At 43.1% G+C, this 16,228-nt stretch overlaps 1 protein-coding gene across 1 annotated transcript; it reads right to left on the reverse strand.

Moving 5' to 3' along the window:
- Nucleotides 1–2,848: 2,848 nt before the first annotated feature.
- On the reverse strand, nucleotides 2,849–15,823 carry LOC149588977 (uncharacterized). The gene is made up of 16 exons (XM_089861885.1): nucleotides 15,500–15,823; nucleotides 13,689–14,183; nucleotides 12,600–12,718; nucleotides 10,036–10,102; nucleotides 9,498–9,682; nucleotides 8,526–8,768; nucleotides 8,199–8,405; nucleotides 6,857–6,944; nucleotides 6,680–6,781; nucleotides 6,450–6,600; nucleotides 5,196–5,303; nucleotides 5,064–5,127; nucleotides 4,849–4,990; nucleotides 4,167–4,277; nucleotides 3,759–4,093; nucleotides 2,849–3,199 (listed from the first exon to the last, which is right to left on the reverse strand). The coding sequence occupies exons 1-16, from the start codon at nucleotides 15,821–15,823 to the stop codon at nucleotides 3,082–3,084; spliced, it is 2,859 nt and encodes a 952-aa protein (XP_089718011.1). The 3' UTR covers nucleotides 2,849–3,081.
- Nucleotides 15,824–16,228: the final 405 nt, after the last annotated feature.

Below are 16,228 nucleotides of genomic sequence, written 5' to 3' on the forward strand. Positions count from 1 at the left end.
TTAGGTCTAGCTAAACTACCATTAGTCGGGTGCTTTTCGGGTAGGAAAAAATCATATCGGGTACTTATCGCGATGAAATACTTTTATTTGTGAAAAAAATAAGTGTCATGAAAGACTTGGATACCATGGCGAAAAGTACAAAAATAAGACGCTAAAGGTGGAATATATAAACGTGGGACGCAACGCAATTTAGTACAGGCAAAGGCAGGGCGTCGTGCGCAAAAGGCGGAAGTTTGCGCACGACGCCCTGCCTTCGCCTGTACTAAATTGCGTTGCGTCCGACGTTTATATATCCCACCTTTAAGCTATTAGCGAGGATTGAAATAATACTGAGCATTGTGGAAAAGTTTGCTCAAACTTAAGTTCTTCTAAGTTCAAGAAACTTTGCCAAACCAATAGACCTTTTCACACTTATGGCCGCGCATGAGAAGTTGCAATGTTTGGGGGCATGAGTTATAGCGCTTCTATGGAGTTAACGTGTAAACTAAACTACGATGGACGTATGGGAGAACTTTTTGAAATTTAATATTAAAATAAAATGCCTAGTATTTAAAACCTAGATAGTACGCCGCTATAACTCACTAAGCCTTGGCGACGGTTTGGGATCATCGCTTGATCGGCAAATAGACGGCGATGTCCGCCGATGCCGCTGCCGAAAGCGCTGCCCGTAAGCTCTGGTGCCCAATTTAGTGTGTAGAATTTCATTAAATGCCCTAATTTTACGTTTATCAATTGAATTCGATAAAATTTTACCTCGGAAGTTCAATTAATACTTTTACAACAAGTAATACAACACTGTTTTATAAAAAGAAACTCGAATGTGTAGCAAATAAGGCAAAAGGAATGGTTAAAAGTACTGCGCTGCCCCCAAACATTCTTTCTGCGCATGCTCACCTCTCGAAATTTTTCCTCCCTTTTCACCCCCGCTCTACCGGTGAAAAGGTATATACCCGATTGTCCTAAGCCTTGTCACGGGTAATGAGCAGGAAAATTTAAATATTCGAATAATTTCGGGTATTAAGAAATTAAGTTTTCGGGTACCGGGTACCCGCACAGGCCTACTATTTACTTATCAGAATATGGAACTGTTGCTATTTTTTGATAAGCAACTGCATGCGTTAAATTTAAAATAATGAATTATCAAAGCCTTATTATGAGTTCTTTTTCCAACTGACAATGGAGGATAGCAGACGATGGAATATGCAACCAGCCCAGGGTGGGAAATAAGGATTTTTTTAAAATCGCCATTAGGCCCAGGGCCGGAAATAAGGAAAAATTCTTATAGGACACGTGTCCAGTGACTTGGAAAAATTATAGGACATTGTCCACTGGAGAGCGAAAAAATAGTGTTGCATCTTAATAGCCAAACCATCAAAACTGCTGAAAATTTATTGGTCAAAATGTCCAGTGACCCCCTTAGTTTTTAGAAAAATTAAGGGACGTTTTAAAATTTTATTGGACAATGTCCAGTGTCCTGCGCTCATTTCCGGCCTCGCATTAGGCCGCCAGCGACCTTCCCCCCTGGAATAAATAAAGTGGTCCTTGACCATTGACTCTAAACTAAATTAGTGGATTATTAAAATATTTGAGTTGATTTCCTGACTCTGGTTACCCTTATTTTCTTAGTGGTCAAGTGGACTCGAAATTGATTTCCCAAAGAACACTCCCACTGTAATTCGGCCCTACCACCCTCCCCTTTATAGAACACCCTGTACCTATAGGCAGGGCCGGAAATAAGAAAAATTTGTTATAGGACATGTGTCCAGTGACCCCCTGTTTGACTGGAAAATTTATCCGGCATTGTCCACTGGAGTGTGCAAAAATGGTGTCGCTTCTCCATAGTCAAGCTATCTAAACTTCGGAAAATTTACTGGTCAAAATGTCCATTGATCCGCTTAGTTTTTAGAAAAATTAAGGGACATTTTAAAATTTTATTGGACAATGTCCAGTGTCCTGTGCACATTTCCGGCCTTTCATTAGGCCAGCGACCCCTGGAATAAATACAGTGGACCTTGACCATTAACTCTAAACTAAAGAAGTGGATTTCTTGACTCTGGTTACCCTTATTTTCTTAGTGGTCAAGTGAACTCGAAATTGATTTCCCAAAGAACACTCATGCTGTAATTCGGTCCTACCACCCTCCCCTTTATAGAACACCCTGTATCTATAGGATCAACCTCAGCCCTTCACCAAATCCTCTTTCTGCGCATGTACCAAAGTAACACAAATAAAAAAAGACAGATATCAATCAATCATGAATGTCATTTTAATTTGAAATTAGAGCGATAAAATCAGGAATTCATTGAAAAATACAGAAGGGGCGGGGTCACATTTTATGATTGTACAGTATTATGACGCGACACGCCCATAAAACGAACGATTAAATGAACTACAACTTGAACAAAACCATTTTTGTCATTTGGAATTTCAATTTGTACAAGAATTATTCTCTCGACACGCCCAATTTCACCTTTAGCCCCTCCCCCTTTACGAATTTTATTTCCATGATTTCAAATTAGCCGATAAAATAGGCTTATTTCAGAGGGGATGATTTGGGAAATTGGCGTGGCAATTACAATTTGTACAAGAATTACTCCCTCGCCACGCCCAAATATTTCATAGGGGAATATTTGGGTAAAGGGGGCGTGGCAATTAAAATTTGTACAAGAATTACTCACTCGCCACGCCCAAATATTTCATTGGGGAATATTTGGGTAAAGGGGGCGTGGCAATTTAAATTTGTACAAGAATTATTCACTCGCCACGCCCAAATATTTCATAAAAAGGGGCGTGGCAATTTCAATTTGTGCAAGCAATACGCGCCACGCCTAGCTCCAATTTCGCCCGCCCCCTCCCAATTTCAGACGCAGCGGGGATATTTAAATGGGGATGAGAAAAGTGGGCGTGGCGATTTAAACCTGTACAAGAAAAATTCAGTCAAACGTTGAACTTCCTCTTCAAGTCCCTTCTCCCTTCCCCCCCTCTCGTTGGTTTTTCAATTATTAATTATTACAAATTTGACGATGACGTAATGAGAGTTCAGTTTATTTACGGAGGGGGCGGGGCGGGGGCGTGTCAATTCTAATGTCGCTTTGACTTTTTATGTTTTCTGGTGGGACTGCTGGATGACATCCGATGTTTCAAACTAAGAGAATGTGACAGATGGTGAGATGATCGACGAGGACTTCGACTCCGTGACCTTGAACATAAAATCATATAATTTAATTGAGGCTGTGAGGTTTCCCCATATATTTCCCTGAGATTTCCAGGTCTTTCCCCATATATTTCCCTGAGATTTCCCACATACATTTCCAGGTTTTTTCCCAATATATATTTCCCTGAGGTTTCCAGGGTTTCCCCCATACATTTCCCTGAGGTTTCCAGGGTTTCCCCCATACATTTCCCTGAGGTTTCCCCCATACATTTCCCTGAGGTTTCCCCCATACATTTCCCTGAGGTTTCCCCCATACATTTCCCTGAGGTTTCCCCCATACATTTCCCTGAGGTTTCCCCCATACATTTCCCTGAGGTTTCCCCCATACATTTCCCTGAGGTTTCCCCCATACATTTCCCTGAGGTTTCCCGCATACATTTCCCTGAGGTTTCCCCCATACATTTCCCTGAGGTTTCCCCCATACATTTCCCTGAGGTTCCCAGGTTTTCCCCAAATATATTTCCCGGCGGTTCCCAGGTTTTCCCCAAATATATTTCCCTGCGGTTCCCAGGTTTTTTATCCCCATATATTTCCCCAACCTTACCGTCTAGTTTTCCTGGGTGATCGTGCGTGGTTGGAGCTGGACTTGCGATGCGGACTCCTGGGGGGCGAATTGGTCCTCTTGCGGTGGTCAGCCAGGGCGCTGCTGAGGAAGCGAGGGCTATTAGCGGCGGCGGCCGAGCCTTTCTTCTTGTCATCCAGTCTGTGATGGTAGGAGGAGGAGCTATTACTGTCTCCGCCCATCCTGCCTTGAGAGGGGGCGGGGCTAGGACTGCGACTGTAGCTGCGTTCGGACGCCCCTGACTGCGACGCGCTATCGGAACGCGACGCCGTCTCCAGCATCTCTTTCCGGTGCTCCTCCTCTAGTTTCTCGCGTTCCTTTTGGGTTTCAAAACCCAGTTGGTCAATCGATGGGTCAAGGGTAGGAATTTCGAAGAGATGACTAACTTACTTTTCTGATGAGTTTTTGTCGATATTGTTCAACTTGATCGGAAATGCTGCCTTTGGATTTTCCTGCGCGTCTTCCCGATTCAAGCTCGTCTTGGAACTTCATGACCTTCAACTGAAATTAGACCATTCTCGCGTTTTATAATACGCCAAGGGTTGTTGGTCAGTTTTTCCGGGGTCCAGACCTTCTACGGGGACCGGGTCACCTGCAGGACTGTCTTGATGGAGGCCCGGGTCACCCGTAGGACTGTCTTGATGGAGGCCCGGGTCACCCGTAGGACTGTCTTGATGGAGGCCCGGGTCACCCGCAGGACTGTCTAGATGGGGGCTCTCAAGCTTTCTCGACAGCTCTGAATCCGCCATCATTGCAAAGGGAATAAATGTCCTAAGCTATGATTGGGTCTCCTATACTTAGCTACGGGACAGTAACACGTCATGACCATGGGGTCTGATATACTTGGCTAAGGGACAGTAACGCGTCATGACCATGGGGTCTGCTATACTTGGCTAAGGGACAGTAACGCGTCATGGCCATGGGGTCTGCTATACTTGGCTAAGGGACAGTAACGCGTAATGACCAGGTGGAGGTCTGCCTATACTAACTATTACCGTTAACCCTCAGCTTGGACTATCAAATGGCCAAGCGCCCTTTGACGCCGATTACGCAAGAGTAGATTTGAACTGACCTCAATTTCCCTTAGCCTGGCTCTCCTCTCTTCAGAGACATCGTGTTTCATGCTCTCGATGAAGGCGCTGGCCGCGTCCGCGCTGTCCCGTTCCCGTTTATCGTAATGTGTTCGTCCGCTTTTACCGCGACTGTCCATTGGTCTAGCAATTGACCAAAACATTATTATTAATCCTTCCATTGGTCAAATACTTGCCATCATGACAGAGGACTTACCTTCCATCGAGGTCTTGGCCACCTTCTTGTTGTTCTAGTAATTCCCATTTTGAGGTTGTGATGGCTAACCATAATTAATCAAATACCGATTTTAATTACTAAAGAGGTCAATTTTGACCATTTCTGTTTTACCTTGAGCTTCTACAGTTTCGGGATCAATGGCTTCCCATTTTGAGGGAATGAATTTCATTTTAGCGAGAGAGCCATCGTCCATCGGCATTCCGTCAATGTCGTCTGATACTGACCAAAAAGAGACCCCAAATCAATTTTTAGGAATTATGCTAGTAATCGGCCAGGGGTCAAATTTTTACACGCGAGTATTGTAAGATTCTCGAAAATTTAAAACTAAAAAGTCAGGGGCGTAATCGCCAAGTCCGGGGCGTAATCGCTTAGTCAGGGGCGTAATCGCTTATTCAGGGGCGTAATCGTGAAGTCAGGGGCGTAATCGCTTAGTCAGGGGCGTAATCGCTTAGTCAGGGGCGTAATCGCTTAGTCAGGGGCGTAATCGCGAAGTCAGGGGCGTAATCGCGAAGTCAGGGTCGTAATCGCGAAGTCAGGGGCGTAATCGCGAAGTCAGGGGCGTAATCGCGAAGTCAGGGGCGTAATCGAGAAGTCAGGGGCGTAATCGCGAAGTCAGGGGCGTAATCGAGAAGTCAGGGGCGTAATCGAGAAGTCAGGGGCGTAATCGCTTAGTCAGGGGCGTAATCGCTTAGTCAGGGGCGTAATCGCGAAGTCAGGGGCGTAATCGCGAAGTCAGGGGCGTAATCGCGAAGTCAGGGGCGTAATCGCTTAGTCAGGGGCGTAATCGCTTAGTCAGGGGCGTAATCGCGAAGTCAGGGGCGTAATCGCGAAGTCAGGGGCGTAATCGCAAAGTCAGGGGCGTAATCGCAAAGTCAGGGGCGTAATCGCAAAGTCAGGGGCGTAATTGCGAAGTCAGGGGCGTAATCGCGAAGTCAGGGGCGTAATCGAGAAGTCAGGGGCGTAATCGCGAAGTCAGGGACTAAATCGCGAAGTCAGGGACGAAATCGCGAAATCAGGGACGAAATCGCGAAGTCCGGGACAAAATCGCGAAGTCAGGGACAAAATCGCGAAGTCAGGGACAAAATCGCGAAGTCAGGGACAAAATCGCGAAGTCAGGGACTAAATCGCGAAGTCAGGGACTAAATCGCGAAGTCAGGGACTAAATCGCGAAGTCAGGGACTAAATCGCGAAGTCGGGGACTAAATCGCGAAGTCAGGGACTAATCCGCGAAACTTCCAAGTTGAGGAACACAAAAATCCATAGAAAAATGAGTCGATTTTTAAAGGAACCGAAGGTTTTTCCTTGAGAATGTTGCAACCCAGTACATTAACCCAGAACATTGTGAATAGAAGGAATGTGACTCACGCGGAACTCCGTCAATGTCATCTGGATCGTGTCTGAGGGGGTATCCGTCCAGATCAACGTCCCCACTCAATGGAACGCCATCTATGTCTTCCGTGTAGGGAACTATTTCGGGTAATGGCAAAGACCTCTCCTCAACAACCTCCTCCATTTTCTTAGCAAGTAAAAACCATACAAATCGGTCAACGATGGCCCAAGGGGTCAACCCCTCTTAAATGACCTTAGGGACTTACATTTGGGACTAACCCCAAGAAGATATTTTGACATTTGATGAGGAATTCATTGGGGTAAATGGACCAATCCTCCCAAGCTCGAAAAAAACTCATAACCCTTTGCTAAATATAACAAATCCAGTTATTACTTACCTTCAAATTGAATTTATTACCATCTTTCGCGTCAAAACGAATTACCTTAAAATGCTCGGCTTTGAGTCTGCCTTCAATGTTCTTGAAACAGTCGTGAACGTCTTTGAATATTGTTGGTAACTTGACTTGTAATCTGAAACGTCACAAAATGGGTCATGATAAAGGCCTTATCTAAGGGAGCTACCACATTAAGTCAAGCTTAGAAATAAAACCCCGATAAAAACACGCAAAAAACCCCGATAAAAACACGCAAAAACCCCCGATAAAAACACGCAAAAACCCCCGATAAAAACACGCAAAAACCCCCGATAAAAACACGCAAAAAACCCCGATAAAAACACGCAAAAAACCCGATGAAAACACGCAAAAAACCCCGATAAAACACGCAAAAAATCCCGATAAAAACACGCAAAAAATCCCGATAAAAACACGCAAAAAACCCCGATAAAAACACGCAAAAAATCCCGATAAAAACACGCAAAAAATCCCGATAAAAACACGCAAAAACCCCCGATAAAAACACGCAAAAAACCCCGATAAAAACACGCAAAAAACCCCGATCGAAAACACGCAAAAAACCCCGATCGAAAACACGCAAAAAACCCCGATAAAAACACGCAAAAAACCCCGATCGAAAACACGCAAAAAACCCCGATCGAAAACACGCAAAAAACCCCGATAAAAACACGCAAAAAACCCCCGATAAAAACACGCAAAAAACCCCGATAGAAACCACGCAAAAAATCCCGATAAAAACACGCAAAAAAACCCGATAAAAACACGCAAAAAATCCCGATAAAAACACGCAAAAAATCCCGATAAAAACACGCAAAAACCCCCGATAAAAACACGCAAAAAATTCCGATAAAAACACGCAAAAACCCCCGATAAAAACACGCAAAAAACCCCGATAAAAACACGCAAAAAACCCCGATAAAAACACGCAAAAAATCCCGATAAAAACACGCAAAAACCCCCGATAAAAACACGCAAAAAACCCCGATCGAAAACACGCAAAAAACCCCGATAAAAACACGCAAAAAACCCCGATCGAAAACACGCAAAAAACCCCGATCGAAAACACGCAAAAAACCCCGATAAAAACACGCAAAAAACCCCCGATAAAAACACGCAAAAAACCCCGATAGAAACCACGCAAAAAATCCCGATAAAAACACGCAAAAAAACCCGATAAAAACACGTAAAAAACCCCGATAGAAACACGCAAAAAACCCCGATAAAAACACGCAAAAAACCCCGATAGAAACCACGCAAAAAATCCCGATAAAAACACGCAAAAAACCCCGATAAAAACACGCAAAAAACCCCGATCGAAAACACGCAAAAAACCCCGATAAAAACACGCAAAAAACCCCGATGAAAATACGCAAAAAACCCCGATGAAAACACGCAAAAAACCTCGATAGAAACACGCAAAAAACCTCGATAGAAACACGCAAAAAATCCCGATAAAAACACGCAAAAAACCCCGATAAAAACACGCAAAACCCATAATGTCCCAAGAAAATCCACAAAACCCAATAAAACCCTGGTGGTCTGGTTTATTACAATAAAACCCAGGATTTTTTTGAACCTTGATTTATTTATTCTAGATAAGCAGTGTATTCTAACAAAGAAGCATAATATTTAAATCGGTTCTTGAAATGAAAGTCAAATAGTGAATTCCATTGAAGACCAAGTAGGTACTACTTACCATTTTCTGTAGAAAGAGGCATTGGCGACTTTGACGCTGCAATTATGCAGGACATCGGAAACCAGGAATAAGCGGGCGATCTTTTTATGAAGGGCCGTTTGCAGAATTGAAAGCGATTCGGCGATGCAGTCGATAATCTCCTCGGCGGCTTCCGCGTGCTCAATGCAGTAAATCATGGCTTCCGCTATCTTCGGTTTCTCCGGAGTTAAATTGCGCAACAAATCTTCCAGACGATCCCGCTGACTAAACACGTAGAAAAAGCAAGAGGCGTTTGACATTTGCCCCATAAACTAACAGAGCTATCTCAGTTTTGACGTCAATGACAAGGGAAAACGTCACGGGGGCTTAGCTTTGGCAGTGGGTAACCCATGTTTGGTAGCACCAAGGAGCAATATCTAGTTTATTAGGAAGAAGGTCGCCACATTTCCAGCTTTATCTCCAGTCTAAACGTAGCCTGTCCGGAGTTAATCCCCGCCGCCTCTAAATTACAACAACCAGCATCTCATTGGTTCTTGAAAACTCAGGTCAGCGCGACGCCAATGATAACGAAAATTACAGTCATATTTTCCGACTGAGGAGAGGCGAAATAGCTCGGCCTCCTTTTACGTCCCCCCTTGTATTTTGAAAGGGGGACTGGGTTTAACAAACGTCACACCCTTCTATCTCTTACTGGAGTTTTATCCCCCCTAACGGTTGGAAACAGTATTCTACGCGCAAAAAATGCCAACCAGAGGGGGGGGCTGCGTGACGTCAGACTACCCTCTTCCCCCTAGCCAGCCGTTAGCTAACTATGGCGCGCGAATACTAAGGCATCTTATACCTTCTCCCTAATAAACTAGATATCGCTTCTTGGTACTACTTTGTTAATTTTATGGGCAAATAGCATGGGTGACGTCACACTAGGGCTTCTGAGATAGTTCTGTCTATAGGTCTTAAAGATGGCGGGACGGAATGAGGTGAAAGATTACGTACGCGTCACTGAGGGATCCCTTTTTGAGGTCTTCTAGTTTGGGGGGTGGCGGTGGAGGAGGCGTGCTGTTTTCTATTAATTCTTCGGGCATTCCTTGCAAATACGGGTTAATGGGGGGCGGTTTCCAAATGGAACCGTTCTTAAACGTTTGGAAGGGTTCCGTTCGCCATTTGCTAGGGTGATCTCCCTGGAAAAAGCAGGGCAGGCGGAAGAACCAAGGCTTTTAAAATCGAAGAACAAGGAGACGAGTCGATCCAAGGATGATGGCGGTAGGATGCGAAATCAGAGAGAAATAGGCATGAGCGCCAACTGTGGAACGGCTCGGGTTGGGTGGGACGCCAAAATCTGAGGGAGGAATAGGAGGACTCAAATTGTAATTGCTTCGTCTGTAGCCTTTCTTAACCAATTACAATTGAATCCGACTCAATTTTGGCGTTCCGCCCAAACCGAGACGTTCCACAGTTAGCGCGCATGACTATTTCTTTCTCAGATATCGCATCCCCCCACATCATCCTTGGTTCTTCAAAATGAATATTCAACCTGTAACACGGAGAAGAGTCTCCAACGATAATAGACGTGCGCGGGACTTTGGTTGTCAAACAGAAATCTAAACAGAACCGGATGAACATCATTAACGAAATTTGCCAGCCATCAAACTAATTTTTACTAATTACGGGGGCCAATTCTCTAACTTTTCTAAGGAGTTATGGCGCGTGCGCGCCATGTGGTACGTGAAACCCCCGTTACCCCCAGAATACAGTCAACCCTCTGCGCGTATGATTACCTTCACGACCGTAACGCAGAAAACACGCGTCATAGGTATAATATCGTAGCCAATGAAAGCTCTAGCACTAACGTTTGGATCGCGACCATACACTATCTCCCCATTTTAAATGGCGTCTAAAGTACTCAAAGGTGAACTCGCGTCGTAATCAAAAAGGGTAAAATCCGAATTTTTTATTAAAAGGAGCGTTGAGCGAACGGCATGTCGAGGTCACACGCTTGATGACACATTGGACTTCCGCTTCGTTTCTATCTCACAATCGGGTACAATGACGTGCTAACTCGCGAAAATGACACTGACCTTCTTAAATCCATAGTTATCTCTCGCGATGACTCTCTAAAGACCGTTTAAGAATTGACCTCCCATTTCTGATATCGCGGCTTGCACTCGTGTTCAATCATAAATAACACAAGAACAATTAGTACGAAATGCGCGCGAAGAATTACTTAAAAAAGGCGCGTTCATGAACCCAACCGGTCAAATAATTTTGTTGCCAATGGAAACTAGGGTCAGTGTGCCTAACTTTGGACAGCTGCAACTTTAGACACTTTTATTATAAAAATCATATTTAATTACTGGATGCATCAAATTGATAATGAAATAGCTTATTTTAAAGCTTAGAATGTGAGGAATTTAGAAAAAAATACTTCAAAGTCGTAGAATAACATCCGACTACGTTACGAGCCAAATTAGCCCACTCCCCAAACTCGTCCATTTAAATTACGGCCAAATTTGACGGGGGTCAACCCTTTGGTCCCGGGAAATAAGGTTTGACGAAAATTTGAGAAATCATACCTGAACAAACTAGAAACCATTCGAAAGAGCAACTTTTTGGCTTCATAATCCGTATTTTAAACACTGTCTTACGCGGGAAATTCGACGAAATATTCAGCTTTAAAAACACCTGGGCAAATTTCTAACTTTGGACACTTTCATGCTGGCCGATTTCTCCGTTTGTTAACACTAATTAACTCGCGATATTAGCCTTTTTTATAGTTTAAAACAATAAGGGACACGTCCTCAGTTTGTTAAAATTGTTACGCGGCAAACAGCGCGCCAAAATAGGCCTAGGCCCTATATACCTAAAAACCTACATAAGTAGCCCCATATTTAATAAAGTTTGTTTTAAAGAAATTTCTGATTTTTATATATTTTAGGCATACGTCTAGGTCGGCCTAAGCCTATATTTTTACTTTTGAAATTGTGATTCGCCTAATGCGTCCCCAAGTCACCCTTTTTTCGCTGTCCAAAGTTAGGAAGGGGTGTCCAAAGTTAGGAAGGGGTGTCCAAAGTGAGGAAGGGGGCGTCCAAAGTTACATAGAAGTGTCCAAAGTTGAGCACGAATTCGGCCTTTGGGGAACTCTACTTTGTGAAAAATGTATTCCATTTAAAAAGTTGAAAACTTGTGAGAATGTGTCTTAAGAATGCTTCTCTCCATTGCTTTTTTAATTTTGAGTCTAACATATAAGCAACGGAAGTTATTCAAGGTTATGCAAAAAGTGTCCACAGTTATGCATACTGACCCTAGTAGATGGTAGACGACTAAACAGTAAACACCGGACACGAAGCAATATACAGAATTGGGCCACGCGCGCTCTAATATTGACTTTTTATACCAGCACGAATACATAGATTTCTTCTTCTTGGAATCTCTTTAACATGTCATTTTCTGTACCTTTCTACTTGAATTAAAGGGGAGGAGATGTAGAAACCATTGTTACCCTTGACGTCACGCATAAGGTATCTGAAACCGCGTGTCGCCTGACCTGTGCCGCGATTAACACGACCTATGGGCGTCGAACCCGAATGTAAACAAGTTTTCTTTGCGTCATGCCAACGAGTAGACCTACGATGGACGGTTGTCCTTTTTGCGTGAATAGCCAATGAAACGCCAGGAAGGCGGAGCGGGCGGTTTAACCAAATTTCAAGCCCCTCCCCTTACCTTCAATCAGATATTAGTGTGGTGTCTAAGACCTCTTAAAGATTCCACGTGGAAGAAAGATACTAGTCGTGTCATACTATATCGTAATGATGTTATTTATGACTGTCTCCATAAGTTTATAAGATACGTTCCATAAGTATGACTCGCCGCCTATACTTCGTAATGCTACCTATTTAGTCTACATTACTAAGCCTTTGACAGCAGCGCCTGACCAGGCGTATGTCGCTTTACCCTGAATCTATGACCTACCTCACTCACTTCGTGACAAGCCCCAGTTTCTAAGTTACCATAGATTAACAAACTTATGGAAGGAACATATCTTACGAACTTATGATGTCTGTCTCTAATAGCTTTCGATGGGTGCATGGGTTTATTTACCTGAACATTGGATTATTAATTTCGCTATTCATAATCATGGCTTCAAACATGGGCCCCTCTCTTACGACAAACTCGATCATACGATGGATCAGGCAAAGCAGACTCCTGAAAACAACGTTCTAGTTACGCCACAAAAACCCTACACACCGCCCGCCCAGCCGTCTATTCCATAATAAAACCACCCCCAATAACCTTTAACCTTTAGAACAATTCGAGAACCCACAATCCTAAAACTAATCGTAATAACCACTTCCCCAAAAAGGATTGAAGTAAAATTGCTGCCGACGTTCAAGTTTTAAACGTAACAGAAGCAAGAATACAACCGAACATTAATACACTCCTGATTCTACCGCGAACATAACAGACAAGAGTAAATCAACAAGAACTGTATGTGAAACAAGTTTAATTTTATAAGTAGGTATGGAGAACGGTTAGTCTTTACTTCAGTCCGACTCATAGACCACCCAGTACAGAGCCCCTCCCTCCAACACGTAACGGAAAGTTTAAATTATCTTATTGGCTCACTTAAACAGCTACGTTTTTATGACGTTGCTGACGGGGACGGCCAAAAATAGTGACGTAATTCCTTTTTACCTCTGTCGCTATGACCCCACCGCCTCTTCTTTCATACCCCCCCGTCCCGAGAAAGGGGGCCCGGGACTTTGACGCGCGCCCTGATTACTCAGTTCTCCATTCCTACTTCGAAAATTAAAGATTTCAAGATATTGTGGTAACTCTTTCGCTAGCCCACAGCCCACTCGATCACGCAAGTTGCTGCCTCAAAACTTCGAAATTAATTCTTGTCGGGAAACTTTGAAAGGTATTATGGCCTTGGAAAAGCGAAGTCCCTGTTCGGGTATAACGTCCCACACTTTTTATATACTCTTGCCTTTGCCTAATTGTCACTCGATCAACAATTAAGACCGCCGTTTTAATAAGTTTTACAATTAAACGGGCGACGCCATATTAGCTATTTGGGCACAGCGACTACTCGTCCCAAATGGCGAATAGTTTCGAAAATATATTCCGAGTATCTGAACACGAATACACGGATGTCTTTCCATTTTACAGTTAGTAACCATAAATTACCCAAACATATCTTTCTTCGAATACCACTTTTGAATAGTGAATGTTCGTTGCTATGCAAATGGCGAACGTTCGCCGCTCGGCAAATGGCGAACGTTCGACGCTCGGCGAATGGCGAACGATCGACGCTCGGCAAATGGCGAACGTTCGACGCTCGGCAAATGGCGAACGTTCGACGCTCGGCAAATGGCGAACGTTCGACGCTCGGCAAATAGCGAACGTTCGACGCTCGGCAAATGGCGAACGATCGACGCTTGGCAAATGGCGAACGTTCGACGCTCGGCAAATGGCGAACGATCGACGCTCGGCAAATAGCGAACGTTCGACGCTCGGCAAATGGCGAACGATCGACGCTCGGCAAATAGCGAACGTTCGACGCTCGGCAAATAGCGAACGTTCGACGCTCGGCAAATGGCGAACGTTCGACGCTCGGCAAATAGCGAACGTTCGACGCTCGGCAAATGGCGAACGATCGACGCTCGGCTTATCAGAAACACCCTGTATAATCAGAAACAGGCTTTTATATATAATCAGAAACAGGCTTTTATATATAATCAGAAACAAACTTTTATATATAATCAGAAACAGGGTTTTATATATAATCAGAAACAGGGTTTTATATATAATCAGAAACATGCTTTTATATATAATCAGAAGCATGCTTTTATATATAATCAGAAACATGCTTTTATATATAATCAGAAACATGCTTTTATATATAATAAGAAACATGCTTTTATATATAATCAGAAACATGCTTTTATATATAATCAGAAACATGCTTTTATATATAATCAGAAACATGCTTTTATATATAATCAGAAACATGCTTTTATATATAATCAGAAACATGCTTTTATATATTATCTGATACACGCTTCTATATATAATCACATGCAGGCTTTTATATAAAATCAGATGCATGCTTTTATATAAAATCAGATGCATGCTTTTATATATAATCAGATGCATGCCTTTATATATAATCAGATACATGCTTTTATATAAAACTAGCTGTTACCCGCGGCGTCGCTCGCGTGTAATAAGAACTTCCATCAAAATGATACAAAGAATGGGTAGATTTTACGTGATGCCTAATATTTTTGTAGCACCCTAGGCACTCGGCGTTGCCCGTCAACCCGTCGGGACATTTTTTATTACTTTTCACGCGGACATTATTCCATAAAGAATGGTTTTAAGTTTTTGGCCGCCATTTAAAAAGATGGCAACAAATCGAACCTAAAAGACCATTCAGTCCGTCTATAGGTTATAGGAAACCCGTGTACTAAATATTTTTGAAATCGGTTGAAACGCGCGGACTTTGTTGCATAGAGAAGAGTTTTTACATTTCTGCGCGCCATTTTTTAAGATGGCGGCGGATTGGAAAAATCTTTCTTAGTACGCGCCTACGTTTCATGAGTAACGTTCCTGTAAATTTTCAGCCTTCTATGGCTAGCGGTTTGGGCTGGGCGTTGATTATCAGTCAGTCAGTCTGTCAGTCAGTCAGTCAGTCAGGACTTTGATTTATATAGATATAGATGTAATAATAATTTTAAAGGCAAGGCAAGGCTATTTTTTGGCTTTCAAACTAGCACGATCTCTTTTATTTTGGCTTGTGTAGGGTAGGGTTTTAATTTCGTAGATGGATTTTTCTCGAATCTTTTTTTCGGCCAAGTCGCATCCTTAGGATTAAGTTTCCGGAACTTTGATCCAGAAGACCCTTACGTTGAAAAGATCCGTTGAATTCGAAACGCCACGGGAGAGAGACGATGGCGAGAAAAACGACATCGCCGGTGTTAGACCCATTGTTGTACTGTTCCGTATGGGCTGTGGGGTATCGAAATTAGAAGATAGGGTCGCAAAGATATATTCTGGGAAGGGGTAGGCCACGATGGAGGAATCCAAGGAGAGGGTGAAGGACTTAAAAGCAGTATTTTACTCGACACAGCGGGTGCTGGAAACGACGAGTTCGTTGTAGGTGGCAAGATTGAAACACTTGGTAGCTCTGCTAAACTTTTTAAAGATAAAAACTTTCGTAGAGTTAAAAGGTACTCCAATTTATCCTCGGCAGAACCAGGTTTTCTCAGTACCTCTCTAATGGCGTTGTCTAAACGGTTAACTTCCTTTTGATTGTCCATCAATAAAGCTGCTGGTACTAAAACGCACATTTTCATTAGCTAATAAAAGCCGAAGCTATTGTTGGTATTAACATTGAAAGCAACGCTGGCCAGAATCCTCCTACCTGTTTAATTAACACCTGTCGGCTCTTTTTATCACTTAAACCTCTCTTGGATAAATACCTTATAACGTTGAAGTCATTTCTTAAAAGTCAGTTCAATGAAATACCGCCGTTCATCAAATTATGTTGATGGCTTAAATATCCATAACAAATAAGACCAAAAACTAAATAAGGAAGATACCTGCCATTGGAAGATTACATTTTAGAATATTGACATCAATTTTTGGAGAACCCTCTAGTATAAGATTACGCTTAGACTGCACCACCTTTTCAACACTAGCTAGTAACCTGCGACGCCAATGCT

The sequence above is a fragment of the Phalangium opilio genome, unplaced genomic scaffold, assembly GCF_054372755.1.
Source record: "Phalangium opilio isolate 3A_F unplaced genomic scaffold, DU_Popi_V2 ptg000523l_1, whole genome shotgun sequence".
Lineage (NCBI taxonomy): Eukaryota > Metazoa > Arthropoda > Arachnida > Opiliones > Phalangiidae > Phalangium > Phalangium opilio.